At 35.7% G+C, this 27879-nt stretch overlaps 1 protein-coding gene across 2 annotated transcripts; it reads left to right on the forward strand.

Annotated features, from left to right (window-relative positions):
• Positions 1–10866: 10866 nt before the first annotated feature.
• On the forward strand, positions 10867–27827 carry LOC123561368 (phosphatidylglycerophosphatase and protein-tyrosine phosphatase 1-like). 2 transcript variants are annotated; one of them, XM_045353680.2, is made up of 5 exons: positions 10867–10922; positions 15186–15620; positions 16186–16266; positions 19027–19221; positions 23470–27827. In XM_045353680.2, the coding sequence occupies exons 2-5, from the start codon at positions 15477–15479 to the stop codon at positions 23605–23607; spliced, it is 558 nt and encodes a 185-aa protein (XP_045209615.2). In that variant the 5' UTR covers positions 10867–10922; positions 15186–15476; the 3' UTR covers positions 23608–27827. The 2 variants fall into 2 exon arrangements, with proteins under 2 accessions (XP_045209615.2, XP_045209614.2); XM_045353679.2 differs by lacking the exon at positions 10867–10922 and adding an exon at positions 10939–11102.
• The last annotated feature ends 52 nt before the right edge of the window (positions 27828–27879 follow it).

The following is a 27879-nucleotide window of genomic DNA, read 5'->3' on the forward strand; positions in this document are numbered from 1 at the left end:
GGGCTTTTTCAAATTGTGTTGAGGCATTTTCAGGGACCGTATGGTGTGAATTGATGATTATAATTTTGAATATAAAAACATAATAGTCTATTGCTTTTACGAATAATAATATAACAAACCAGTTTATACTTTAAATTGGGAACTAAATTGGTACCTCAGTTTAATCGATTAAACTAATTTTAGGTGATATACCGTTTCATATTTAAAGTATTTAATGACTTGTCACTGCGGAAAGAATGATATCTATTTTAAATAACAAAATGTTGAATTAATATGTAATGTGATAGTTATATCAATAGTAAAATGTCACACAATTTTCTTATCCGTTATTTGAAGGCACCAACGCATTGAAGTATGACTAATATGGCTAATAACGATACTCGCGAATTTTATTTTAAATTCAATTTTCATTTTTTTTTTCTCTTAACCTTCAGCCCGCTGGCGGCAAATGATTTTGCGTTTGCGCCCAGTGCAGACCAAGATCAGCCTGCACATCCGTGCACAGTCTGATCATGGCATACACCAGGTACGTGTCCAGGTGGGGGGCCAGGGGGCCCGGGCCCCCCCCCCCCCCCCCAGCTGGCTGGCTAGTTACGATTTTTATTACTACGGGCCCCTCAATTTAATAACAAATTTATACACCAGCGCAATTGGCTTGATCAAAGAGCTATAAAATAATATATATTTTATACTTCTTTGGCTTGATTTGACAGCAATACACAGGCTAAAGGGCCATAAAACCGTGTCTGGTAGTGGAAATTAGCCCCAGGCATGTTACAGGTAAAAGTTTATCTGTACATTATGGAATCCCGGTGCGACATGCTTTTTGCTATTTGCTTTTTGCGTTTTGCTATTTGCTTTTTGCGTTTTGCTCTTTGCTCTTTGCTCTTTGCTTTTTGCGTTTTGCTATTTGCTTTTTGCGTTTTGCTCTTTGCTTTTTGCGTGTTGCTATTTGCGTTCTGCTTTTTCGTCAGTTTCTTCTGAATTTGGTGCCATATGTCACAATGCAAACGGTAAAAGATGTTGGAGATTGGCTTGATGCCAATGGATTGGGGGCTATAGGGATAAAATTTCCAGCCCTAACTTTAGCTGGGTATGTGAATATTGTAATTAAATTACAATGATTCCGAGTCACGGTTCAGACTTAATAGCTAATGTGGAGATGAGTTGTAAAAGCAGTCCAGTTAACTCTGACAGGAGAGCAGTGCTGGCAGCAAGGGGACCCGGTTTCACATTTTTCTCACTATATGATTTTGTGACATTTGATGTCTGCACTTTCATACATATCAAATGTGTGTATATGTATCTGCACACAAATGACCAGTAGGGAATGCAATCCTGAGGTTATTATGGCAGTTTACTAAATCTTGCAATTGTCAACAAGTAACATACTTTATACTACAATATAATGCAGTGGTTTTAAAGTGGACATCAGTCTAACCTTACTTCTGTATTCAATTTGATAAAATTTGAACAAGGAGGTATAACTTGTGATCAAAGTATACATGTATTAGTTAATGTTTATAAATAATAGCTACTGCTGAGTTTTTAATTATCCTTTGCCATTTTTTTATTCATTTTTTATGCATTTTATGATTTACATACTACTTTGCTGTATCAGTATATTTACATAAGATGTAAACAATATTATAGTCTTTTGTTTTAGTTTTAATTTATAGAAAATGTATCTTTTTCTGAAGGATTACATACATATGTAATATTTAATATTTAGATAAATGTCTCTGTTGCTAAGGGATCACTTCTTGTAGTGTAAAGAAACACACTTACTCTTGTAAGAATTCTAGGTGCAAGTCCTAGCAAGAAGCCCTTTGCATATTGACAGATCTTTATATGCACATAAACTGCTAAGCAGTTATCTAGCCTGACTAAAATGTGCAGTTTTAATTTTTTAAGCAAAATGAGTATTTATTCATATAAATGAACATTTCAGTTTCCTACTAAATTTTCAGTTTTTATCCTTGACAAGATATTAAATAGAAATAAATTTAGGCGTATAAAAATTGTTTGTTACTAGTATCCCGACCTACCCTAAATTTTTGGCCCGACCCTAAATGTTTTTATGACCTTTGAGAATATTTTTTTCATTTTTTTAAGAAAAATTTGCAAAACTGCACTTTTTATGCTTTAAACATGGTCAGTGATGTTAGAAATCAACTAACTAATGTTCTAAAGGCATAACTGCCTTATTTGTATTCATTTTTTGACACAAAAATAATTTCTGAAAAATCACCCCCCTCCTCAAAAAAAAAAATGTTCCGACCTACCTACCCTAATTTTTTTAGCATGTTACCGGAAACAAAGAATTTTTTAGGCCTTACTGATTGAATTAATACTGAAAGTGCAGAAGGACCCATTACATATGCAGAAAAATGGCTAAAAAACACTGCAAAGTCATAAATACTTGTGTCAGACTAATTTTCATGGATTTCATAGTTTTGTAATTAATCATTTTTATCTTCCATAAAGTTAATTTATATCCATGGTTTCTGGTCCCCCTTAATACAATGACACAAAAGTTCAAAGTATTAAGTATTATCTGATCAAGTCAGGGGTGTCATTGGATGCCATCCAACTCATTGTTGCCAGATTTTGGATATATACAGTGTGTCATCAGAAAAAATGTCAAAGTTTAAAAATTTACCCTGGAACTCCCCATCTTATCATGAAAAATGAAGCATATACATGTTGTTATTATTTGAAGATATGGATTCTACTCCATAATCTTAAGTATGGTTCAAAAATATTCAAAAATTATACTTGTGAGATAACTGTCAGAAAAGTTTTATAATATGTGTTTTTTGTAGCCTTACTTATTGAAGTAATATATATGTTATACCTCATGTTGTCATGTATTATGACTTGAGAGAAATGAATTCAATTGAAATTGAACAATCAACAGTTTATTCAAGCAATCATTTTAGCACCTGTCGATAATCCCATTAATGTAGATGTGATTAGATTAGCACATTGTTAATTGATTGTTATTAAATGAAATAAACAAACTAGTACTGATTATCATACAGTTTTAAAATCATATCAAAGTAAATTTTCGAATAAGTATTACACAATATCTTTTTCAATATGATATCGAGGTTATTGACAAGCATTTGCAGACAGACAGACAGATACTTTATTCACCCAAGGTATATAATATACAACATGAGGATATGCAATATGTTTTTTTTTAAACAATGTAGTGTTTGTTCCGGTAGCAGTCAACAGAATATAAAATATGAAGCTAATAAGTTAGCAGTATACACAAGTGCCAAGGGGGAACTCGTAGAATCGTATCTCATAACTCATTTACATAGGTGCAAATTACTTGTAATCATTCTATTCAAGATTATATCTGATCATATCTGGTTCTTTAACACACATATTTAATTATAAACACATGTATACAATACACTAATAAGCAAAGTCATATTACTATAATATGCAGTTAAACAGATTCTAGAAAATTCCTGTCTTTGGTGTTAGAATTAATTAAAATTCTGACTCCAATACCAATGAAAAAAATCAGGCTCCAAGTCAGATTTAAAATATATATATATATATTTATTATCACTCTGAATGACATATCCTTGGTTCAGAAACTGCATTTAGGTTTAATATTTTATAATTTATTTATATAATAAGGTTTTTGTATATCATAACATAACACTTTTTTTCTGAGCAGCATTTCTTTCATCATTTATATATTGGACACTGCTGAAGAAGAGTGCCAGATTAATTCTGTGTAGAGTATGTAAATTGTTACTTCAATATGTTATTCTGATAATTTGTTGAAATCCTCTTAGAATTCAGAATTAAGCAATCACAAATTGCAAAATTTTACGGGGGAGGACCCATACTCCCCCCATACAGAAATAATACAACACTATCTCAAAATTCTGGTGTGTTTAAGAATATGCTTCTTTAAACATTATCAATCAACTGTCATTAAAAAAATAAAAATACTTTTAAGCAGATGTTAATGTTTCTTTCGTTATGATCAATCATTTATCATATCAAAGTTTTTTGTAGCTAAAAAATGTCAGCCCAGAGATGTTTATATGCTGTTACGGACGCGACCATCAGAAAATAAAAACAGCGTCAGTTAAGTTATGGTACATACAGTAGCCAGAACTAAGTTTCTTGAATCTTGAACTCAGAAAAGTGTGACAAGAATCATTAACATTTATTTATTATTACCGTTATAAAGTTTGATTAATGCAACAATCAACAAGATTTTGAATAAAATAATTATAAGATATGAATAAAAGTTGTAAATATATATATATAACCTTGGACTTTACACCTTTCTTTTGAGAGGAGTAAAGTCCTAGGGTGTATTGTCCAAGAAGTGTAAAGACCTACATTTGTTGTATTATGCAGTTGAACATCTACAAGGCATCCATCACTGCATATTATAGTCACTTTTTATTTGTTGACGCTGTAAAAAGATGCAAATGGATGAGCAAATCGCAAAAAGCATAAAGCAAGAAGCAAAGCGCAAAGAGCAAATCGCAAAAAGCAAAACGCAATAAGCATAACGCAAAGCGCAAAGAGCAAATCGCAAAAAGCAAAACGCAATAAGCATAACGCAAAGAGCAAAAAGCATGTCGCACCGGGATTCCATAGTACATGCTTCATTGATCACTTGCTTTTTAAACCCGGTACTTGATTGGGTAGTGGAGAAACTGTTATGTTTTTTACTCTTTGGAAGTTAAAATGATCATTGTTGGTTTTGTAAAGTAAATCTTAAAATGAATCTGAAAATTGAAACATTATGATGGTTTGTATTTTGTTTTTACATTAAGGCACATTCCCCAAATTTATTAAATTGATAGATATTTATCCTTTCTTTTAATTTTACAGCAATTATGAATTTGAAACTACTGTATCAATTTTACTGGGTCCAATAACCTTACTTAAAATCCTCATAGTTTTAAAAGTAGTTTCTCAGTAAATCTTACAAAACGCATCTAAAACTCGCTACTTATGAGGGGTTTTATACATGAAAATATGTGCTGTGATGTTATAGTTTGTACAGTTAAGAGTTCATTGTCATTTGAAATCTATGATGTTAATAGTAATTGTCGTAATAGATCTACTTTGTTTTGTTGGAAATCTAAAAACATTTGGCCATTTTGCAAATAAATAAATCATCTTAAAACTTCAACGATTTTTTTTCATTATATTTGCTTAGAACACAAGAAATGCAGAAAAAGTTCAAAAAATATTTTTGTGTTTTTATTTATTTTATTATTGATATTTATTTGTGAACTTAGTAAATCATTTTTCTACAAATCATGTCATTTTATATATCAATTTTGATAACTTTCTTTTTAGTGAAATTACACATATTACTTTTTTTTTAATTTATAAAAAAGTTCTTTATATTATGATTGAAAGAAAAGGGTAGAATGAATGAAATTTTATTCATTTGGTTAAAATGTAGTATAATTATTGCTGACAATCATATAGTTTGTTTTATTATGATAAATAAAGTTGATTTTCAAACCACTAGCTTCTTAATTACTGGTAGCTGGTTATACATTGGATTGGTAGATATCAGAGCCAATACACTGAGACCTGGATATCATACTTCTGTAGTTCATACATTGTGTCTGTACAATCATACATACATTGAAAAGGCTTGATGAAATGATTAAAACAGACTTTTCCTTAAATATATGATACATTCATGCATCCTTAAATGTGTTTCAGGTAGCAGGAAAATGCATCTTTTCATGTGCCATATTAAAAAAAAAATCGACGGGAGGGGATACCCCTCCCGAACCCACCCCAGGTTGGGGGCGCCCCCCCCCCCCCCCCCCCAGCAAACAAATTCTGGACACGGGCCTGTACACTGTTCGCTATTCGGTCAGTAAATATGCAGTGATCGCCCCTTTGAATGATAAATGGCACTGCCCAAATGAAATGATAGACCAGTCAATTTTAAAAATTTAGAAGGGAAAGGTTAAGTCATAATACACGAAGAGTAGAAAGCAAAAAAATATTACAAAATCTAAATATTTGTTAAAATTTAAACTTTAATCTTACCTATACATGCATTTATAAGTTGACTATATGTGCGATTCTTTGCAGCTTTAAACCTGCACATGATATGAAATATAGTTCATGTTTTTTTTTATATTATAATGATGTTTATTTGTATATGTATACTACGAACTGACTCATCGGTTCATTGGAGCAGATGTGGTTTGAATTGAATAAGTTATCGATATGCTTTGTAAAATTTTGTAGGTGCTTACTCCCTCACTCACCGCCGAGCCCGCACGCACGCGCGCACTCGCTCGCTCACTCACACACTGAATTGCTTGCTAGCATTATTTTTAATACTACTGAGATTTAAGCGTGTTCAACGATAGAAAACAGCACTAAAAACGTTGAAATATTCAGTTAATGACATTTTCGAGGAAAACTGAATTCGTTATAGTTATCATTCTGTAATTTTACGATTTTGTTAACACCATTATATTATCAATTGAAAGTGGCATTATTCTTTTGTGTAACACTGGTAAATATGGTGACTGATTTCTGCTATTTCGTTCTATCGCAGCGACACAACGGCAAACGTCGTCGTGGCGTACCACCGAACGACTACGGAATTCCGTTAGGGCCATCGCCTTTGAATGTGTTGATCTGAAATGCGATACTCGATAGTACGATGATGAAAACGCGAAATCACGAAACTACGATAACGAAAACGCGACAACACGATGGTGATAACGCGATACTAAGATAACGAAAACGCGATAATACGATAGTACGATGATGATAATGCGATATACTATCGCTTTTTCACCATCGTACTGTCGCGTTATCACCATCGTAATATCGTGATATCGCGTTATCGTTATCGTAGTATCGTACTATCGCGTTATCACCATCGTACTTTCGCGTTATCACCATCGTACTGTCGCGTTATCACCATCGTACTGTCGCGTTATCATTATCGCACCATCGCCTTCCGGTGCGCATGCGCATGCTCAAAGTTAGAAGATCTTCCAGTACAGCAGTACAAATGGACGAGTTTATACAATCTCATTTTAACAGAGGCTATGTTTACAAGGAAATACTTGTTTTATTGAAATCGGATATGTGCACCGGAAGGCGATGGTGCGATAATGAAAACGCGACACTACGATGGTGATAACGCGATAGTACGATACTACGATAACGATAACGCGATATCACGATATTACGATGGTGATAACGCGACAGTACGATGGTGAAAACGCGATAGTATATCGCATTATCATCATCGTACTATCGTATTATCGCGTTTTCGTTATCGTAGTATCGCGTTATCATCATCGTGTTGTCGCGTTTACGTTATCGTAGCTTCGTGATTTCGCGTTTTCATCATCGTACTATCGAGTATCGCGTTTCAGATCAACACATTCAAAGGCGATGGCCCTAACGGAATTCCGTAAACGACGCCCTTAAGAACGTCGCTCCTGCAAATGTCGCCCCTCTGAACGTCGCCCCAACAAATGTTGCTTAAAACTGGTGTTACAGAAATAAACCTTTATATAAAGACGCGGAATAACTAATACTGAGATATAAACCCAAAGAGACTCTTTCTAAATGAATGCTGGTTCTGTTTTGTGGGTCGATGGTATACCAGAATTGTATTCTTCACAGAGCTTTCAGTCTCGGATATGTTGAGCATAACAAACGGGTCACTGTCTACCTTTTACAACTGTTATCATACTACATTATGTGGACGTGGTCGAGAGGGCTAAGACGCTTCCCTACGGAGGTGAAGGCCCCTGGTTCGAATCCTGGCAACTCCCATTGCGGTGTGTCCTTGGGCAAGGCACTTTATCACGATTGCCTCAGTCGACCCAGCGGTAGATGGGTACCAGCAAATTGCTGGGGGTAAGGTATAACTGGTTTTAACTGTTCTTAAAATAGGGTCGCTCAAAAGCTCTACAGAGCTTATGTTAATTGTTTCACAAAGCGACGGTAAATAAGATTTACCTCAATCTGACTGAAGTACTGGATTTTCTAAACGAACCCATTCACATTCATCTTTCTGTATATTTGGATTTCCAAAATTGCTATTTTTATTTTCGCAAATCTATCTTTATTTGAACCAATCAGACGACTCGTTTCAACAAGTATTTAGCGTCGAATGTCAAAGGGTGAGAAAAAAGTGCGGTCAGTCCGGGGTTCGAACCCAGGACCCCCCGCTTACAGGGCAAGTGTCCTACCGACTAAGCTAACCGGCTGTCTGACACCTTGCGTGACCAAGTCCGTACCGTGACATGATTTCTCTCAAAACACGAGGGCGTAGTCGCGATAAGTGGTCGTCATAAGAATTGTAAATATGAAAAACCCAGTATATATTTTTTAAACTTCTACTTTCACATTCAAAATGTTGCAAGCAAGGCTCTGATTGGCTAGCGGAAGGGTAGTCAGAACGAGGCTATCAATAGCACGTCTTCAGATCCTAAGCGTAGCGTAATTGGAGATGTGCTTTAGTCCGATTTAATTTACCTTTACCTTTACTAGAATACCCTTGTTATTATTGAATGTTGATCCTTTTGTGGCAAAATCATAATTCTATCAATTCAAGTACTATCCAGATCTTTACTGAAACGGACTGTGTATAATTAATCAGAGGTTCATCTTAATTAAATGGAAAATTAAAGAACAAGTTTAACCTTGAAAACAAAAACTATATCAATATCAAAAGTGGAAACAACTACATTAGTACCAGTGTCTTAACCATATTGCTATTCTGACAAAAACTTCGTTCAACTGTTGAAAAAAGAAAGTTCAATTTACAACCAATAGTGTGTTTTGGGATCCACTATATACAATTTTGTTTGAGTACCAGGATCTAAACAGAAATATCACGGGAGTTTCAGTAAAGATATGTTCTTGAAAGAATTTTATTGTCTTTATCTGTGAAATACCTATACCTCCAGAAACAAAGTATATAGGGCTATATTGGAGCCACGCATATCCGTTGCTCCGCCATTTCATCGTGTCCGCTCCAATGTTAGGCCAATAGGTCACTAGGTACAAGGGATGAAAACTGTAGGAATGGAGTACACAGGAAATTGTAGTGTACGGATGGAATGACAGACGAACGGGCGGATGGGTGGACAGTTCAAACACTATATGCCTCAAAAGCCTTCGGCACCTAAGGTATAAGGAGTTTGAAAGGCAATTTCCTGCACTGAAAAGCCCCAGCATTACATGATGAAAGAAATAAAATGTTAAGAACAGAAACTGACTAAGTCACTTTAAGATATAGCTACCACTAAAGGCGCTGTACCAAAGTAAAACGTTGTGATCATGCTCTCGGACTCGGTGACCTCAGCTGTGCGCTGAGGTTAACGATTGGCGCTACAAAAAGCGACTTCTATATATGATCATTATATTTTGCGTTAAGCCCTCTTTTTGAAAGTAGCCATATTATCCTGAACTGTCCTACAGTTTTCATCTAGTTCAAATGAAACTTGGTTTACGGTGTCAATATGGAATGGACTATATTTGTATAAAATCTTTCACTGGTTGAAGGTGCGGATGGAAATACATGGCTGAAGGGTATGTGTTTAGGCGGTTACGAGGCTCTGCTGAGCTACCGCGAAACAATTATACCGGAGAGCCAGATATTTCAAACCGCACCTTCTGCCAATCTCCGAGCAGAGTTGTCGTTCGTGATCTTCACTATAAATGAGATATCACTGGAAGTGCAAGAGATTGACCTTCTGCTAGTGATAGATTCTTTTTCTTGCATACAGTATTCTTTTCAATTGATAGAAGAAATAAAATAAAACTTTGCTTTTTTAAGCACCATTGTTTTCTCGTTTAGGACAAACTACGCCGCTTTTCATGGAATTACACGCTAGTGTATCATTAAAGGTTCCATGTGCATCGCCGTATGAACACATCTGTAGATGTCTCTAAGTGATTGTTTTTTTTTTTTTTTTTTTTTTGTCTCCCGCCTTTTTCGAAGAAAAATAGAGGGACATAGAAATAGGCTTCGTCCTTCCGTCGTTCCATCCTTCCGTCCTTACATCCTTCCGTCCTTCTGTCCTTCCTTCCGTCCGTCACACTTCGTGTCTGGTCCATAATTCTGCCATTCATGAAGGGATTTTGAAATAACTTAATATAAATGTCCACCATAATGAGACGACGTGCCATGCGCAAAACCCGGAACCCTAGCTTCCAAGGTCAATGTCAAACTTGGAGGGTCTGTTTCGTGTCCGGTCATAACTCTGCCATCCAAGAAGGGGTCTTAAAATAACTTGGCATAAATGTGTAAATGTTGAGTTCTGCTCAACCCGGGGCTAGAGGGCGTGGATGGTAGGATGTGTTTTCACTACCGTCCGTGAACAGGCTCAACAAGCCAAACCTGCAACAGTTTCGTTTTAGTCGTGTTGAACAACCTGTGGAGTGTCCACTAGTTCAAAGAGCTATAAAAATAAATATATTTTAGATGTAGTTTTAAAGGTAAAAATTGTAACTCCATGCTCGCCGATGTTTGTTTTTAGCAAGATAACGCCGAATCACGCTCTGACACGAGCTCACGCGAGATTACAGCCAGTTGCCATTCTGTGTATTTTATACTTCTTTGACTAGTTCTATTATATACTTTATGATCTTATATTTTATACTATAAAATAATACTGTTACCATCCCCTCTATTTTAGCCGTGAAAGGCAAGTCAGAAGTTATCACGCTGCATTGGATGCTGCATTTATTTGTCCTGGACTGTCTATTGATGTTTTTATCATATATAGCATCATTTGTGCAAAATGCTACGGTTTGGGTACGGCACAGGTGAACTTTGATTTGGATCTAAGTAGGAATTACCTCCCTTATATTCATGCACGCCATTTGCACATTGAGATAACCCCGTTGCGATTTCGGTATGTTTTAACCAAGATAAACTTTTTTTCAGTATGATTGCTACGGATTTGCGAAGAATGGAGGAAACAGAAATTGATGCATTGTAATAAGCAGCTGTGGGTGATGCAGCAGTTACAGTCAATACAGATCTTCCGGCCGAGGTTGTGCAGGTCCCTACCCTGGAACAATTCAGACAGGGGGTGACCAGCGCTCCAGATAAGCTTTTGGTGCAATTGGGTATTTACCCATCACTTTTTGTCTGAATTGGGTATTGGAAATTTGAATTGGGTAAAAATAATATCATTACCCAGCCTTTTCAGAAGTAATTGGGTATTTGCTAAAACCAATTGGGTATAGGAGAGATCGTGTTTGTATACAAATTCTATTTTTAGAACTGATAAGACAGTGATCGGGTGGGCAGAAGCCGACCGTCCATGTTTTTTGTAAACAGTGATGTTTTTCTAACGGTCTAAACTTTCTTAAAACACAAATTACATAAATAATTTTTTGATCAATGGAAAGGTTATTAAACAAGCAATTTATTGATTACTTTTAATTGTTATTTCGAAATAAAATGGATTAATTATGAACGCTTAACTTACACTGTTTTTCTAAAGGTTGTGAAAATCACTACGCCGCTTTTAAAATTATATGTCATTTAAAACGGTTATTCATTGAAAAAAGATATTTGGATACAAAAATATGAAGATTGTTAGTATTTCAAATCTTTTTGAATTTTGAAAATCCATAAATGAGCAAAAAAGTTATTAAAAATTAAAAATTCTGATTCAATACGCAAACGGTGTTAAAATCATTTGTTTTGCCAACCACCAGATAAACAGATGTTAACGCGTGACGTCACGGCGATCTCTCCTATTTTACCAATCTCGCACTGACAATTGAGTATTTTTTTGCTTACAGTATACATGGTATATATCATTAAACAGGACTGACTAAGTATTTTAATGGCGTCCTTCAATGTTTAATACAAAAATGTATTTAAAATTGTAATGAATGTTTCATACTGTTGTTTTCTTTTTCACTTTTAATGCAGTCTGAGATCAGTTCATCCACAATGTCCCGAACGATGTGGTCACCGCAATATGCATTCTCCCAAAAGATGTCATCCAGTATTGGTGACACTACATCGTCACAAACAGATAACTGTCATTGTTGAACAGCAAATTATCCCACTAATTTGTTTGTTTGTGCTGCAACAATGTTTTTTCCTGCAACCTCTTTACATTTTATCGGCGTAAAATTGTTTACAAAGCGTCCAAATAACACTGATCAGCCGACTGAATGGTCCTGTTATTTTTCCGATAAATTGCAACCTGTTCTGCAGTAACGTATAACCAGTCAGTCAAATCTAGCGTTAAAGTCTCGTACCCGTTCTAGTTATAAGGAAAATGCGATACGCAAGTTATTTTTTCGAATTGGGTATTAGGAATTTTAATTGCGTTTCAGTACGCACACTGTATCAAATTAATTGGGTTTTCTGCAATTTTAATTGCGTAAATACGCAAATACGCAGCTTATCTGGAGCTCTGGGGTGACCAAATGTTCTTACACGATATAAAGTGAAGAATGCAGTTTTTAATCTCTTTTAATTGTTATACTCTTCTTTTTAATAACACTGTCGTCTTGATTTTTCAATACTCACAAATACATTAGTATTGCTTTTACCCTCCTGTACATTTCTTCTTTTACATTTCTCGCACAGACGCGCACCTGCACGTAATACTCGGAAAGAGGGCGTGGCAGTATGAATAGATAGATAGATAGATTGGTGACGGTGTTGGTAGCACAGACACTTGGAGGTCAAACCCCGCTCTCCTCACTGCCAGCTAAGGCTCCCACGTTTACAGATTTTTGTAAACGTTTACAAGATATTTCAGACACGAAATGATGTAGGGATAACATATGTTTTTTTGTGTTATAACATCTGCAGAATCCCGTGGGATTGGTTGGTGCCAAGCCTGTTAGGGCGAGGGTACCAACATATCCAGAGGTATTCTGCAGATGTTATAACACGAAATGAACATGTACTAACGCTATTCTTGCACCATACGCGTAAAAACTGATGAATGAATACATTGTCACTCAGCTTCATTCAATTTCTACAAAATGCGTGGGAATAGTCAAAATAATTCGACGTTCAGATTGTTTTATATTTGTGACGGGCAATCTAAATGTAAACACTTTGAAGGACCAGAATAATGGAGGATAAATCACAGTACACAGTCATGTAAAGTTATTGGTTTTATCACTTGTGCATATTGGCGTGTAGACACAGTAAACGTTAATCGTGTACAGTACATACATGTACATCGGTTTAAATCAGCAGAAAATTCGTAATTTTGGATATTATTTGATAATTTTTACAGAAATCATTGAGGAATTGAACCCCATTTCGGTACATGTAAGTTTTATTTGAATTTATGGCCAATTTATGAAATAATCAGCATTTAAACCTATAGCATGTAAAGCGCCGGCAGCGATGAAAATTTCATCAGATGTTGCTTCCAATATTTTGGTCTTTCGAGTGTTTGAGGCGAGTGGGGGTATTGCCCATATGAAAAAATGATCTCAATATTTCCTAGGATCTCGTCAAATTAGTTGGACTAGTACGGGAATGTCTGAGTTGTTTTTTTTTTACGTTGACGTCATTTCGTTTTGAATTTTCCCTTTTGGGGCCGAATGACATTTACGCTTTGCAACAGAAAGCGCATATATAAAAAGGTCATTAATCCAGTCGTTGATACACTACCAGTATGCACACAAGTGCAAAATAACAGTAAAATTCTAACCCTGTCATGAGCAACACCCAGACCCCTAGCTGGAAGGTCAGGATCACACTTGGAGGGCAAAGGTCAAAAGTTTTTTTTCTAATACGGTCAATAACTCTGTCATCAATTAAGGACTTTTAATATTACTTGGCACAAATGTTTCCCATAATGAGACAACATGTCTTACGTAACACCTTTATGATAATCCCTAACTTAGACTTGAAGGTCCATGACTCTGTCATCTGTTAAAGGATTTTAATATTACCTGACACAAATGTTCCCCATAATGAGGCAATGTGTCATTTGTAATACCCACTCCCCTAGCTCAAAAGTCAAGGTCGTAACATCAATCTTTTCCTTTCCAGTCTGTAAAATATTTTAATATAAGATCATGACATCATATGGTCCCATTGAATTGAAAAGAAATTGTTGGTCACAACTTGATGTATTAGCTTCAGAATTGCTTTTCTTTATTATAATGATTTCTTACATTTTTTTCTCATATTTTCCCACCAGTTTCAAAATGAACTGTTATCAAGATTGAAATTAAATACTTTTTTATATTTAGAGATGTTATAAGCAGTAAACAACAGTATATTTTTGTTTATGCAAATTTTAATCGAAATGCTTTGTTATAACATATTGTACATACAATGTATAGTACAATATTGTTTATACATGTATATCATTGACAGATGTTATACTGCAGTAGAGTAGTTGCCCTCTAGTAGGGGACTTTGTATCGCATGGTTATCAAGTATTTGAATTTCATACACTTGTTCAGATTAGACTGTACTTCTAGCAATATTTCTTTCTAGGATACCTATAGCTTGCACAATGATATACAGTAAAACCCTGATTTCTCGAGTCACAAGGGGATGGGTGTAATATTTGTCTAAATCTTTTAATGTATTCAAACATAGGCAGTACAAAAGGAAAATAGTTTGGACCATAACTGAGCAGGAACAGGAGTTCTCAGGCCATCTGTAATCAGCGAGCAGTGTCACACTGTATTTATGCCGTTTTTGGAACTAGAAAAAGAAGTGATTATTCTCCTTTAGTTAGAAATGCTGGCAGAGTTGGCAGCCAATGTGGCATTTTTAGGTTATCTTCAGTAGGGACCATGTCTGCCAGGATATGTACATTAATTGGCTTTGGATCAGTTTTATACAAGTTTTGTCTACTGTGGTTCTGGGACGATCTGTGTATGAAAAGAATTGGAACCACTGCCATACCCTTGCATGATCATAAGAGGTGACTAATAGGGTCTTAACACTTGGTTTTGCAGTAACTCTGTGATTCCAGCAGGTATGCAAATTTTGATTCCATACCTCATGTTTTTATTTCGATGTAATTGTAAATGAGATGTGGAACCAAAATTTGTAGTCCTGTTTGGCGCCATATAACCTATACTGTGTTGGTGCACCGTAAAACCCAAATAAATAAATAAATTGTCTACTTGATAATTGTTTGTAGTAATTTATTACATTTCAGATAAAACCAATCAAAATGACATAGAGGCTGCATTCAGAAAGTCTACAGAAAGGCTAAGGATTGCTGATGATAAGTAGTCAGTTGGAGTCGGTGTCAAAAATCAAGCAAAGTGTTGAAAAAAACTGAAAATGTTTCATGACTTGTATTAGTTAAAAGAGTGTGATAAGAGCATGACATTTAGCAAAAAGAAGTGTTGAAAACTTTGTTGTAAGGTATAGCTTGAAGAAAAAAAACATCAGGAAGGGTGAAAAGACATTTTAAAGAGTTTTTCACATCTTCGCAAAGATCAATATGAGTCTGATGAATAAGTTTGCCTTCTATCCAACACTGTTCTACAATGTGATCATGACGAAAGTGTCCAGTCGTAAATGGTATGACCGGATTGATGAGACCGTTCTGCTCGGAGCTCTCCCATTCCGAGGAATGACAAAATGGGTCAGATTTTTTTCAATTTTCATATTACATATTTGATGTGGTATATTATGAATACAGTGCAATTTTACACCTAATAAGGCATATTGTGGTTATTGAATAACTAGCCTTTTACCACTTAGAGTTTGAAACCTCATTTGGGGTGTAGAAATCTTTCATGTGTCATGAAGAAGCCATCCAGCTGGCTTACAAAAGGTTGGTGGTTCTACCCAGGAGCCCACTCTTGAAGAAATAATGCCTATAGGTGCACTTTGGGTCTTCCAAAAGCTGGAAAGTTTTCCTTTGCCCTATACTTGTGTTGGTTAGCTGTTACCAACCACAAAAAAGGCATTTGTGTCTCACTCTTTTTGATACATGAGCAAATCCAGGCATGAATCAAAGGAATAGTTCAGCAAAATCATGAATCTCCATGGAAAGTCAGAAGCTTGGCCACACATTTTGGTCATTTAGTCCATGTAAAAAAGGAAAAGGGAATGTTCCGTAGAAGTATGATGTCATTACTCCAATCAGTAATTCAGTTCATACTATAGCTGTTTAAAAGTGGATTGTGTTTTTTTGTTTGTTTCAGTTTGTAGAGGAAGAGAATGTAAAAGGAGTGGTAACACTGAATGAAGATTGGGAACTGGAACAATTCTGTAATACTGAGGAGGTAAGGCATTTAAGATCATTGTTTACCTCCCTTCTCTTGATCTTCCACCCAGGATTACCTCCCTTCCAGTACATTCCCTTCCACTTTAGGTTACCTCCCACTTAATATTTTCCTTTTAGGTTATAATGCAGTAATTCGGAAGAAGTCCCTAATAAATAGATCCTAATTTTTCCATTTTTCGCGCATTTGCGCGTAAATCAGGGGCCAAATGGGCATTATTTCACTCGTGGAATGAATTTTACATAAAATAGGACAGGTTTCATGCTAATACTCGCATGTTTTCGAGTTGTTTACTTGAAAACGAAAGTAGGGTGTTTATTCTGCGGACCGCTTTCTGAAATGTGGCAATATGAGGGTACCTGACTTCAGTTGACTTGCATTTCACTGCATACTATTCAACACCCCTTTTTCTTTTCGTTTTCTTGAAGCAAATGTATGGATATCTTGTGGAAAATAGGTCTACGACGGAGTGAAAATCTAGAAACTGTAACAAAATTGGTCTGAAGTAGCTGAATTTTATATGAAACAAAGAACAATTTCTTTTATTGGTATATAGCCTATAAGGTTAAAATGCAGTAATTCGGTCCAAAATATGCTTCCGTGGTGTAGTCGAAAGAAGTCCCTAATAAATAGATCCTAAATTTTCCATTTTTTGCGCATTTGCGCGTAAATTGGGGGCCAAATGGGCATTATTTCACTCGTGGAATGAATTTTACAAAAAATAGGACAGGTTTCATGCTAATACTCGCATGTTTTCGAGTTGTTTACTTGAAAACGAAAGTAGGGTGTTTATTCTGCGGACCGCTTTCTGAAATGTGGCAATATGAGGCAGGCCTTTTTTTATGCTGATTTTAGGGCCGAAATTCGGCCCCATTCCCCAATCTAAAAAGTATACTTTTTTCCCCACCTTGGCCAAAAATTCCCCATGCAAAAGAAAATGAAATTAGTTTTGATTTTAACAACTTTTCAGCAAATATATTCCTCCAAACAATGATTTCGCGACGTAAATTTCCCCTCCAAAAGGGACCTGGTACCCTTCCCCAAATTTACAAAAAAAGGGCTGTGAGGGTACCTGACTTCAGTTGACTTGCATTTCACTGCATACTATTCAACACCCCTTTTTCTTCTCGTTTTCTTGAAGCAAATGTATGGATATCTTGTGGAAAATAGGTCTACGACGGAGTGAAAATCTAGAAACTGTAACAAAATTGGTCTGAAGTAGCTGAATTTTCTATGAAACAAAGAACAATTTCTTTTATTGGTATATAGCCTTTAGTGACTTCCTTCCACCCAAGATAACCCACTATTGTAATACAATCTCTTCCACCTAAGATTACCTCCCTTCTGTCACAAATTAAGAGATTTTTAATATAATATGAGCCATGCCATGAGAAAACCAACATAGTGGGTTTGCGACCAGCATGGATCCAGACCAGCCTGCGCATCCGCGCAGTCTGGTCAGGATCCATGCTGTTCGCTAACAGTTTCTCTAATTCCAATAGGCTTTGAAAGCGACCAGCATGGATGCTGACCAGACTGCGCGGATGCGCAGGGTGGTCTGGATCCAGGCTGGTCGCAAACCCACTATGTTGGTTTTCTCATGGCACGGCTCATATATTATAGAGATTTTTTTCTTTATTAATGCCTGTAGATGTGACGCTAGGTGATTTTACACATAGTTAGGGTTTCTTCTATGCTCAGAGATAGAAGCTTATTGTGGTTGGTGGCTATAGTAGCTATACACAATATGGCTTAGATTGCAGCTTTCATGCTACAACAATACAAGACTTTAATGAAAAAATAAGGCAAAGGTTGTGCAAGAATAAATATTCAGCCAAGGCACAACATTTAAAACCTGTAAAATGTTCATTTACAGCACATGTATTACCTTATCAAAAAGTTGTTTATACAAGATTTTTTCTTGTCATTTATCAGCTATTACTAATTTATTTTGGGCTGTTGACAGTTGCTTGTTAATAGCAGGTAAATACTCACAAAGAATCGAGCATTATTATAGTTAGTTGTATGCAAAGAACAGGTTACCCAGTAATACAGAATCTTAGGAACCTAGACAATGTGAACAGACTGAAACTGTGTTCAAAAATTGCACTGTGCTCAACAGAACAACACATGAAAAATTATGATGTGCGGCGCCTCATATTAATTGTCGTAGGAATAAAGATACAATCCAGTAGCTGGATGACTTAGATTCCTTACCTGAATAATTCTACATCCCAAGTGAGGCTGGAATCCACATTGGGGAGGGGCAAGTGATTTGAAGTCTGTGTCCTTAACCATTCAGCCACGGAAGCCCCGCCTCCCTCCCCTAGATATTGGGTTCATGGATGGAATCAAGTCATCTCACTTCCATTGCAGCATTATGCCTGTTGATAGAACCAGTTAAACTCACCTCCAACACACTGGATGTTGAACTTCAATGGTTCAAAATGAGTATTTGTGGGAAAGCAGTGATAATTTGACCAAACCTTACTTTTTATTTCCAATAGTGACATATATTAAATCACATGTATTATATATTAAGGCAGTGGATCGGTTATGATGCTCAGCAATTTCTTATACCTTAAATTTGCCCATATGTAATTTGCTGATTATTACAGGTCCACTACTTTAAATCTGCCTTTTGTGTTATATAGCTTTCTTTGCAAGATATAATGGCCACTTATAATGTTGCTTTGTTATAATAGTAGGATGTCGGGGCAAAGATGTTAAGCTGTTGAATGACTTTGAAATGTCTTGCAGGAATGGAAGAAGGTTGGTGTAAGACAGCTGAAGGTTCCTACAGTTGATTTTACAGCCAGTCCTAGTCAAAATGACATCAGAAAGGCAGTGGCATTTATAGAGGATTACCGTAACAATGATATAGGAAGTGTGTACGTACACTGCAAGGCTGGGAGAACTCGAAGTGCAACTGTTGTGGCATGTTATCTAGTCAAAGTATGTTAACATTTATTCAAGACCATCGATTAAATCTCGCAATTGTGTATCCATTTTTGGTCCTAGAAATGTTTTCTCTGTAAATCCTTTTGTAAGTTTATTAGCTCAACGATTCAGAGAATGGGGATATTGTAGTTAACATTGACATCAGTGTAAGAGTTGCCTTTAACATTATTCAAGACCATCAATTCAATCTCCTGATTGTTATACCCATTTTTAGCTCACCAGTCACATAGTGACAGGGTGAGCTTTTGTGATTGCCCTTCGTCCGTCTGTCCATCCACAATTTCTTGTGAACATGATAGAGACCACATTTTGCAAGCAATTTTAATCAAACTTGTACAAAACTTGTATTGGCATAATATCTCGGTTCCTTTCAAAAACTGGCCAGATCCCATCATGCTTTCTAGAGTTATTTCCCCTTAAAGGGCCAGAATTTGCGTGTGTGTGTGCGTTAATAATTTCTTGTCTGCACGATAGTGGTTTCATTTATGATTTCATTTTAACCAAACTTGCACACAACTTGTATCACCATAAGATCTTGGTTCCTTTCTTGAACTGGACAGATCGCATTATGGGTTCCAGAGTTATGGCCCCTGAAAGGGCCAAAATTATCTTTTCTGACCTAGTCTGCACAATAGCAGCTTTATTTATGATTTGATTTCTACCAAACTTGCACACAACTTGTATCACCTTAAGATATCGGTTCCTTTCTTGAACCGGCCAGATCCCATAATAGGTTCCAGAGTGATGACCCATGAAAGGGACAAAATTAGCTATTTTGATCCTGTCTGCACAATAGCAACTTGCACACAACTTGTATCACCATAAGATCTCGATTCCTTTTTATACGCCCAAAGGGACGTATTATGTTATCGCTTTGGTGTCCGTCTGTCTGTCTGTCTGTTGGTTAGCAATTTCCCTTCCGCTCTGTAACTCTTGAACCCCTTTAAGGATTTCAAAGAAACCTGACACAGATGTTCACCTCATCGAAACGACGTGCAGAGCGCATGTTTTAGATGGCTCACTTCAAGGTCAAGGTCACACTTAGGGGTCAAAGGTCATATGACTTTGTTTTGTGTATATATTGCTCTGCATTTGCGTTGCATTGCGGTGCTCTTGTTTTTATTTGGCAGATCCTTCTTTTGTTCACTAACAATAATTCTTTTTTAATTACTTCCCTTTTATGTTACTATAAATAGTTTATTTAGAAACTTCTTTATGATTGGAATTGGGGAAAAACCGAGACCACTTTTCTGTGGTACAACATGGATGGTACCTCCAATTTTTAGGTGTATTTTGACATAATTTTCTGTACCTTGTAAGATTCTTTTTTTTTTCTTTTTGGTTAAATTTCTTCCCTTTGTTGTTCCTGTCCTTTGGACTTAGATATTTTTTCTGAGGACTTAGATTTTTTTAATTTCTTCCCTTTAAAAACTATTGGCCTGATTTGAAAATAATTTTATTTAAAGTAACTTTAAGAAAATTTCAACTATATTTTTATGCCCCCGAAGGGAGGCATATAGTTTTTGAACCGTCTGTCAGTCTGTCGGTCTGTCAGTCTGTCCGCAATTTTCGTGTCCGGTCCATATCTTTGTCATCGATGGATGGATTTTCAAATAACTTGGCATGAATGTGTACCACAGTAAGACGACATGTCGCGCGCAAGACCCAGGTCTGTAGCTCAAAGGTCAAGGTCACACTTAGACATTAAAGGATAGTGCATTGATGGGCGTGTCCGGTCCATATCTTTGTCATCGATGGATGGATTTTCAAATAACTTGGCATGAATGTGTACCACAGTAAGACGACGTGTCGCGCGCAAAACCCAGGTCCGTAGCTCAAAGGTCAAGGTCACACTTAGACATTAAAGGATAGTGCATTGATGGGCGTGTCTGGTCCATATCTTTGTCAACCATGGATGGATTTTCAAATAACTTGGCATGAATGTGTACCACAGTAAGACGACATGTCGCGCGCAAGACCCAGGTCTGTAGCTCAAAGGTCAAGGTCACACTTAGACGTTAAAGGTCATTTTTCATGATAGTGCATTGATGGGCGTGTCCGGTCCATATCTTTGTCATTCAGGCATGGATTTTAAAATAACTACGCATGAATGTGTGGCACAGTAAGACAACGTGTCGCGCGCAAGACCCAGCTCCATAGGTCAAAGGTCCTAAACTCTAACATCGGCCATAACTACTCATTCAAAGTGCCATCGGGGGCATATGTCATCCTATGGAGACAGCTCTTGTTTCATAATTTTTTTGATTGATCTTGATTATGATTTTTTGACCTTCTTGTCCTTAAGTGCAATGATAACAGGTGAGCGATATAGGGCCATTATTGCCCTCTTGTTGGTCCTAGAAATGTTTTCTCTGTACATTCTTTTGTAAGTTTATTAACTCGACGATTCAGAGAATGAGGATATTGTAGTTAATATTGGCATCAGTGTTAGAGTTGCCTTTTAAAAAAAGGTTCAAGATTTATGGTAGGCTGTCCATCTTAACTAGTGCAGGTATAATCATCAAATCTTATATTAGGATTGATCTTAGTAAGAGTTTGACATGTTTTGCTTAGTATCAACTTAGTATTACCTCAAAGGTCAAGGTCACTGAGGTCACATTAAGTAATGATGTTAGTTAAATTTAATGCCCCCTTTTTCTGTTTTTGTATTTTATTCTTACAAGCATTTCTAGGGACCATATTTGATATTGTTCTTGTCTATTTTTTTTTTTAAATCTTCCACTAAGTTAAACTTACATGTGTGTGTGTGTTCGGGTTAAACATCTTTTTCAACAATTTTTCAGTCATATAAACGACGGTGTCTACTTGTAGGAGTGAGCACAATACCCAACTTTATAGTGCTGCCTCACTGGAATATCACACATGACATGATACCCCACCCAGTCACATTATACTGACACCGGGCTGACCAGTCCTAGCACTACCGTCTTAGTGCTGAGCGCCAAGCGAGGAAGCTACTAGTACCATTTTTTACGTCTTTGGTATGACACGACTGGGGATGGAACTAAACTTACATTGTTTATTATATTCCCTGTTATCTATCCAATCCCATTTCAACCCCACGCTTCCCCCTCCCCAACAAAACAACCCAAATATCTTCTTTTTTTACATCAGTCACTCATGCATGTGTCTCATGATTATATCTTGGAGAACATTTTTGAACAGTTGAGTGTACTGTCTTTCCATGTATATTTTGTTTTTGTTTAGATCTTGTAATGGAACGTGTTACTAATAAAATCTATAAGAGTATTGTTTGAAAGCATAGGATGCATTCAAGCAAAATGATAGCTGACTCAGTTTGACAGAGTCTGTTTATGAGAGGTAATGGAAAGAGCAACACCTCTCATGCCCCTAGCACCGGCTTAAGCAAAATTTTATTACACATATGTTGAATGGACTCCATGATCCCAAAGTTCCAGAAAATATATCAATATTTGCACAGTTTATTAGACATTATAAAGAAGTCTCGGGTGGTACTTGTGTACATTTTACGTAGTATTACACATATTTGAAGAACAAAACCGTCAGTGCAGAGACATTTCAAACTGTTTTCTTGTTTTACTCTTTAAGCGCCCAACCATGAGTTGTGTCCCTTTATATGTACCAGAGGTCTTCTGTTTATGAATATATAGATATTCTAAGGTTTTCTTGGAGTAAAACAACTTCACTGTTTTGTCAGTAGGAAGAGCTGAACACTTCTATCTCGGTGGAGCAATGTTGATCAAATACAACACCTTTGAAATTGTTTGTCATCCACTTCTGATTCATGTTTAGGCAGATGGAGTTACCTGCAGACAACAAGTACAGAATACAGGAACGCCGATTATATTTGTCTGCCCGCTTAGCTCATTAGGGAGAGGGCAGAATTACAGATCAAGGGGTTGTGAGTTCTATCTTTGGGCAAGCTATATGTTCTCTGTGAAAATTGGTAAAAGACATTGTGTCTAAAATCATTTGTCTTCCACCTCTGATTCATGTGGGGAAGTTTGCAGTTACTTTAAAAGAACAAATTAGTGTTGGTACAGAATCCAGGAACACTGGTTGGGTTATTTGCTTGCTGTTACATAACTGAAATACTGTTGAAAAATGGAACTAAAATCCAAAGCAAACTGAATATATTCTCTGACAATTATATATCTCTGATATACTGTTGAAAACTGGGGTTAAATCCTTATGGAACAACAATGACTTTTATTGATAAGATTTTATGTATTGTTTCAGATTCATGGATGGTCTCCAGAAAAGGCAGTTGAGTTTATCCAGGAGAAAAGACCTCATATATGGCTAAGAGATAAACAGCTAGATTCTATACAGCAGTTCTGGAAAGCATGCAACAAGGATATACCTTCTGGGGCTTAGTCTATGTGCAATATTAACACTTGTTAGATCTAAATAATTATAGAATCAAGATCTCATTCACATATTTGTTAACAGGACACTCAGTTAATTTGTTTTTAGAACAGTTAGTTGATATTAATGTTTATTTGGGGGGGGGGGGGTAGGTCAATATTTAGATTAAGATCAGTATTAAAATAAGTTCTTTATTACAAATTTTGAGTCTGTCTTCAGAATCCTTTTAATATTAATAAAATTATGTTTCAGACATTTTGAGCTTCCAGAATTTTGAAAAAAAATCAGGTGCATTATATTTTTCATAGGGGTTATGTATAAAACTTGAAAATCTCCTGGTAACCTGAAGGGGGAAGCCATAGCAGATTGATTAAGGTTACTAACTGAATCATTTGCCACTTGAAACTTCTTATGAGATGCAGAATTCTTTTATGTGAGGAAGCCATCTAGCTAACTAACGGAAGGTTGTAGTTATACCTGGGTGCCTGCCCTTGCCTTAAATAGTGCTTGGTGGGGCACTTGGTGTCTTCACCAACAAAAGCTGGAAAGTTCAGATATGACCTAAATTATGTGGGTTTAAGGTAAAACTCAACAAAACAAACAAACAAACCAGTTAATCTGAAAGGGACATATAAGTTGGTAATAAAACCAGATTTTGTTTTAATTTCACCAATATGGAATGTTGTAGGCATTTTCCTTTACAAAATAAAATCTGAGTACATTTTTCAACTCTTTTTGATTTTTTTTGAGTTACGTCCTTGAAGAGTTCAGTTAGGGAATATGTGCGTGAAATGATCTGAATTTAAAAGGTATACTAAGATAAAAATTTCACTCTTGAAAATATGAACAATTACTACATAACATTAAGAAGTTTATTTCTATTTGTATTTGTAACAGTACTATGCAATATGTTTAAAACAGGGCACATCTAAGGTAGTCCTATGTATGTCTATTACCAGTAAAAAAGCTGGTAGTTAATATTCTAACAAACTGCTGTTACTGCATGACATTTAGCTATAAGAGTATTGTTTGAAAGCATAGGATGCATTCAAGCAAAATGATATATAAAGTTAAATTGGATTTAATGAGGATATTCTACATTAGAAATAAGTATCTAAAGATAAAATATTTCAGTATATTATGGGCATCTGGTATCTGTAATAGCAGTTTGAATACAAGGTTTAGTGACAGTGGCCAATAGAAAAAAAAACAGAAAAAAGCTAAATTGTGTGTTTGTATAAGATCTATTTGTATGTTCTGAACTTGACCTCATATAATTAGCAGCAAAAATGCTATTGTTTAGAACATGTTAAAATGTTCATGCTGAGTTGTGCAAGTGCTATTTATTTGCTTAAATGCTTGTTTGTAAGTTACTATATAAACATTTCTGTCTCAGGTGTTGAGAAAAGTGCTGGTGTTCACTGTTCAGGTCCAGTATTTTTGAGTCTTGTAAGATCTATAGCTTTGAAATGTTGTTTATTTGTTTATTATAGTCCGCAAAATGTTGATATATATTTGATAAGTCATGAAAAGATAAATTGATTGAATTCCTTTTTCTTTGCAAGGACATGATTATAAAATGGAAGCAAAGTTCTACTTTGGTTAAAATCCACAAATTGTTGGCAGTTATGGCCCATTTTCAACTTGAAAGTTTTGTTGTTCATTCATAACTCTTGAACCGATGAATGGAGTGTCAGTACACAGTATGTTAATAAAATGCAGGCTAAGTTCTATTTTAGTTACAAACCCTATTTGTTTGGTAGAATAATGGTCCTTTTCTGTACAGGAAGACAGTATTATGGGGGTATTATGTAGTCTGTTAGAAGGCTGATAGTTGTAGTTGATTATAATTGTGCTGGACTGAATTGGCTATTTGTTGTAGGAAAGTGTCTGTGCATTTGCCAAGTGAACTGTTTCTTGAGCTTTGTCGGATTGTTTATAAATTATGCTGTTGTTTCTGTATTTTAATTGCTAAAATACTCCAAAGAAAATATTATGTTGTTTCTTCGACTTAAGCTACCATTAGCTTTTGGCATTTCCTGAGCACAAAGTGCTAAATTGAGCAGTTGTGGTCACCCTGTTTGCAGCATCATTGTCAACATTCTATACTGTAGGGATTACAATTTTGACCAAATCTGAATGAAACTTTGTTTGAAATGTACTCCTAAGTACAATCTCGGACCATTTTATTACTCAGTCATCTTGGTCCAAATTCTAGGCCAAAAAATCTTGTTAACTCTGTAGAGGGCTCATTTTCTACTTGATTTTTATTAAACTTTTTCAGAATGTTTATCACTCTAAAATCTAGTTAAAGGATGAAACTAGGTTAGCTTAGATAAAAAAAATTGGTCATTATTCATTGAAAGAAATTACCCCTTAAGACATCTCAATTTCAGCCTAGCATTCATAAACTTTGTCAGACTGTTTGTATCTGTTAAATCTGCATCAAATTTTTAAGTGGATTAACTGAGGTCACAGGTCTATTCAAAGGAGACCTTTTTAACAGTCTAGAGCCCATATTTTTACCTGATCTTTATAGGATTTTGGTAGAATGTCACTGTAAATTCTAGTGGATTATCTGAGGTAAATAAAAAACAGGTTCACACTATCAAACGATAGAAAACTTTGCTAACATTCTAGTGTCTACCTTTTCTACCTGATTTTCTTAAGGTGTTATCGGAATGTTTGTTTATTTAAAATCTAGACTGAATTGGAAACCTTGTTACCTAAGTTAAAAAAAATCTAAGTCACTACACTAAATGAGAGAAAAATCTTGTTTGTACTTTTGATACTTTACAGTGATGTTTGTCTTCATAAAATCTGGTTTAATGACAAAAGTGGGTTAACTGGGTTCAAAAACATGTTACCAGATTTAAAATCTAGACTGAATTGGAAACCTTGTTACCTAAGTTAAAAAAAATCTAAGTCACTACACTAAATGAGAGAAAAATCTTGTTCGTACTTTTGATACTTTACAGTGATGTTTGTCTTCATAAAATCTGGTTTAATGACAAAAGTGGGTTAACTGGGTTCAAAAACATGTTACCAGATCAGATCATAGAAAAAAGACTTGTTTACATACTGGAGGACACATTTTACACAGATGATCATGAAATCTTGCTGGATTGTTTGTCTTCATAAAATTTATGTTAAGTGTGAAACTGTGTTGCAATGTCAAATTCATAGAAAAAAACTCGGTTAACTGTACAAACTGATTTACATACATGTAAAACCTGGTCAGAATGTCAAATCAAAGAAAACCCCTGTGTGTGGAGGGGCTTCATTTATGACTGGATATTCGTGAAATTTGATCAGAATGATTTTCTTGGTGAATTTTAGGTTAAGTTTGAATCTTGGTCGTCTTGGGACAAACACTAGGTCACCTGGTCAAATCAAAAATAGTTCTTGTGTATGCAATAGGAGCTGCATTTTTCACTTGATGTGCAAGAAACTTGGTCAGAATAGTTGTCTCCATGAAATGTCGGATGAGTTTTATCTAGGTCACGTAGGGTAAAAAACTAGGTCACCAGGTCAAATAAAAAAGCTTGTTTACACTTTAGGCGCCACATTTTGATTCTGTCTTTATAATACTTGGTCAGAATGTCTTTGGATGATTTCGAATCTGGGTCACGTCGGGTCAAAAACTAGGTCACTAGGTCAAATCAATGGAAACGCTTGTTTACACTCTAGATGCCACTATTTTGCTCCAATCATTCCGAGCTGTTGTCTGAATGTTTGTTCTCATGAAATTTTGGACGAGTTCTAATCTAATGTGGGGGTCACAAATTAGGTCTTTAGGTCAAATCAAAGTAAATGCTTGTTTACACTCTAGAGGCCACATTGTTGGTTCAATCTTAATGAAAATTGGTCAGAATATTTATCTCCATGAAATCACTATGTCAAACATGTTCACACTGTTATGGTATGTTACTCAGGTGAGCGACCTAGGGATATCTTGGCCGTACGTTTTGTTTTAAAACTCACACAACTCGACATAAGTGAAAAATTCGTTTTGTAAAAGTGGCATATTGCGTTATGATACAGACATTCAATTTTTTCCATGTAAAACCCAAAATCAAGCAAAAGGAGGAAGGGGACACTTTTGCAATGTCACAGAGAGAGAGAGAAGACATTTGTACAAGCATTTGTACTAATATAAAGTTTTATATCATTTTATATACGTTAACATAGCTGATGCACAATCTGTTGAAATAAATGAAACAAAAGTCTCTTTTGTTCTTTTCTATATCAAGTCAAATATTGAAATATTCAAAGAACATC

The sequence above is a fragment of the Mercenaria mercenaria genome, chromosome 10, assembly GCF_021730395.1.
Source record: "Mercenaria mercenaria strain notata chromosome 10, MADL_Memer_1, whole genome shotgun sequence".
Lineage (NCBI taxonomy): Eukaryota > Metazoa > Mollusca > Bivalvia > Venerida > Veneridae > Mercenaria > Mercenaria mercenaria.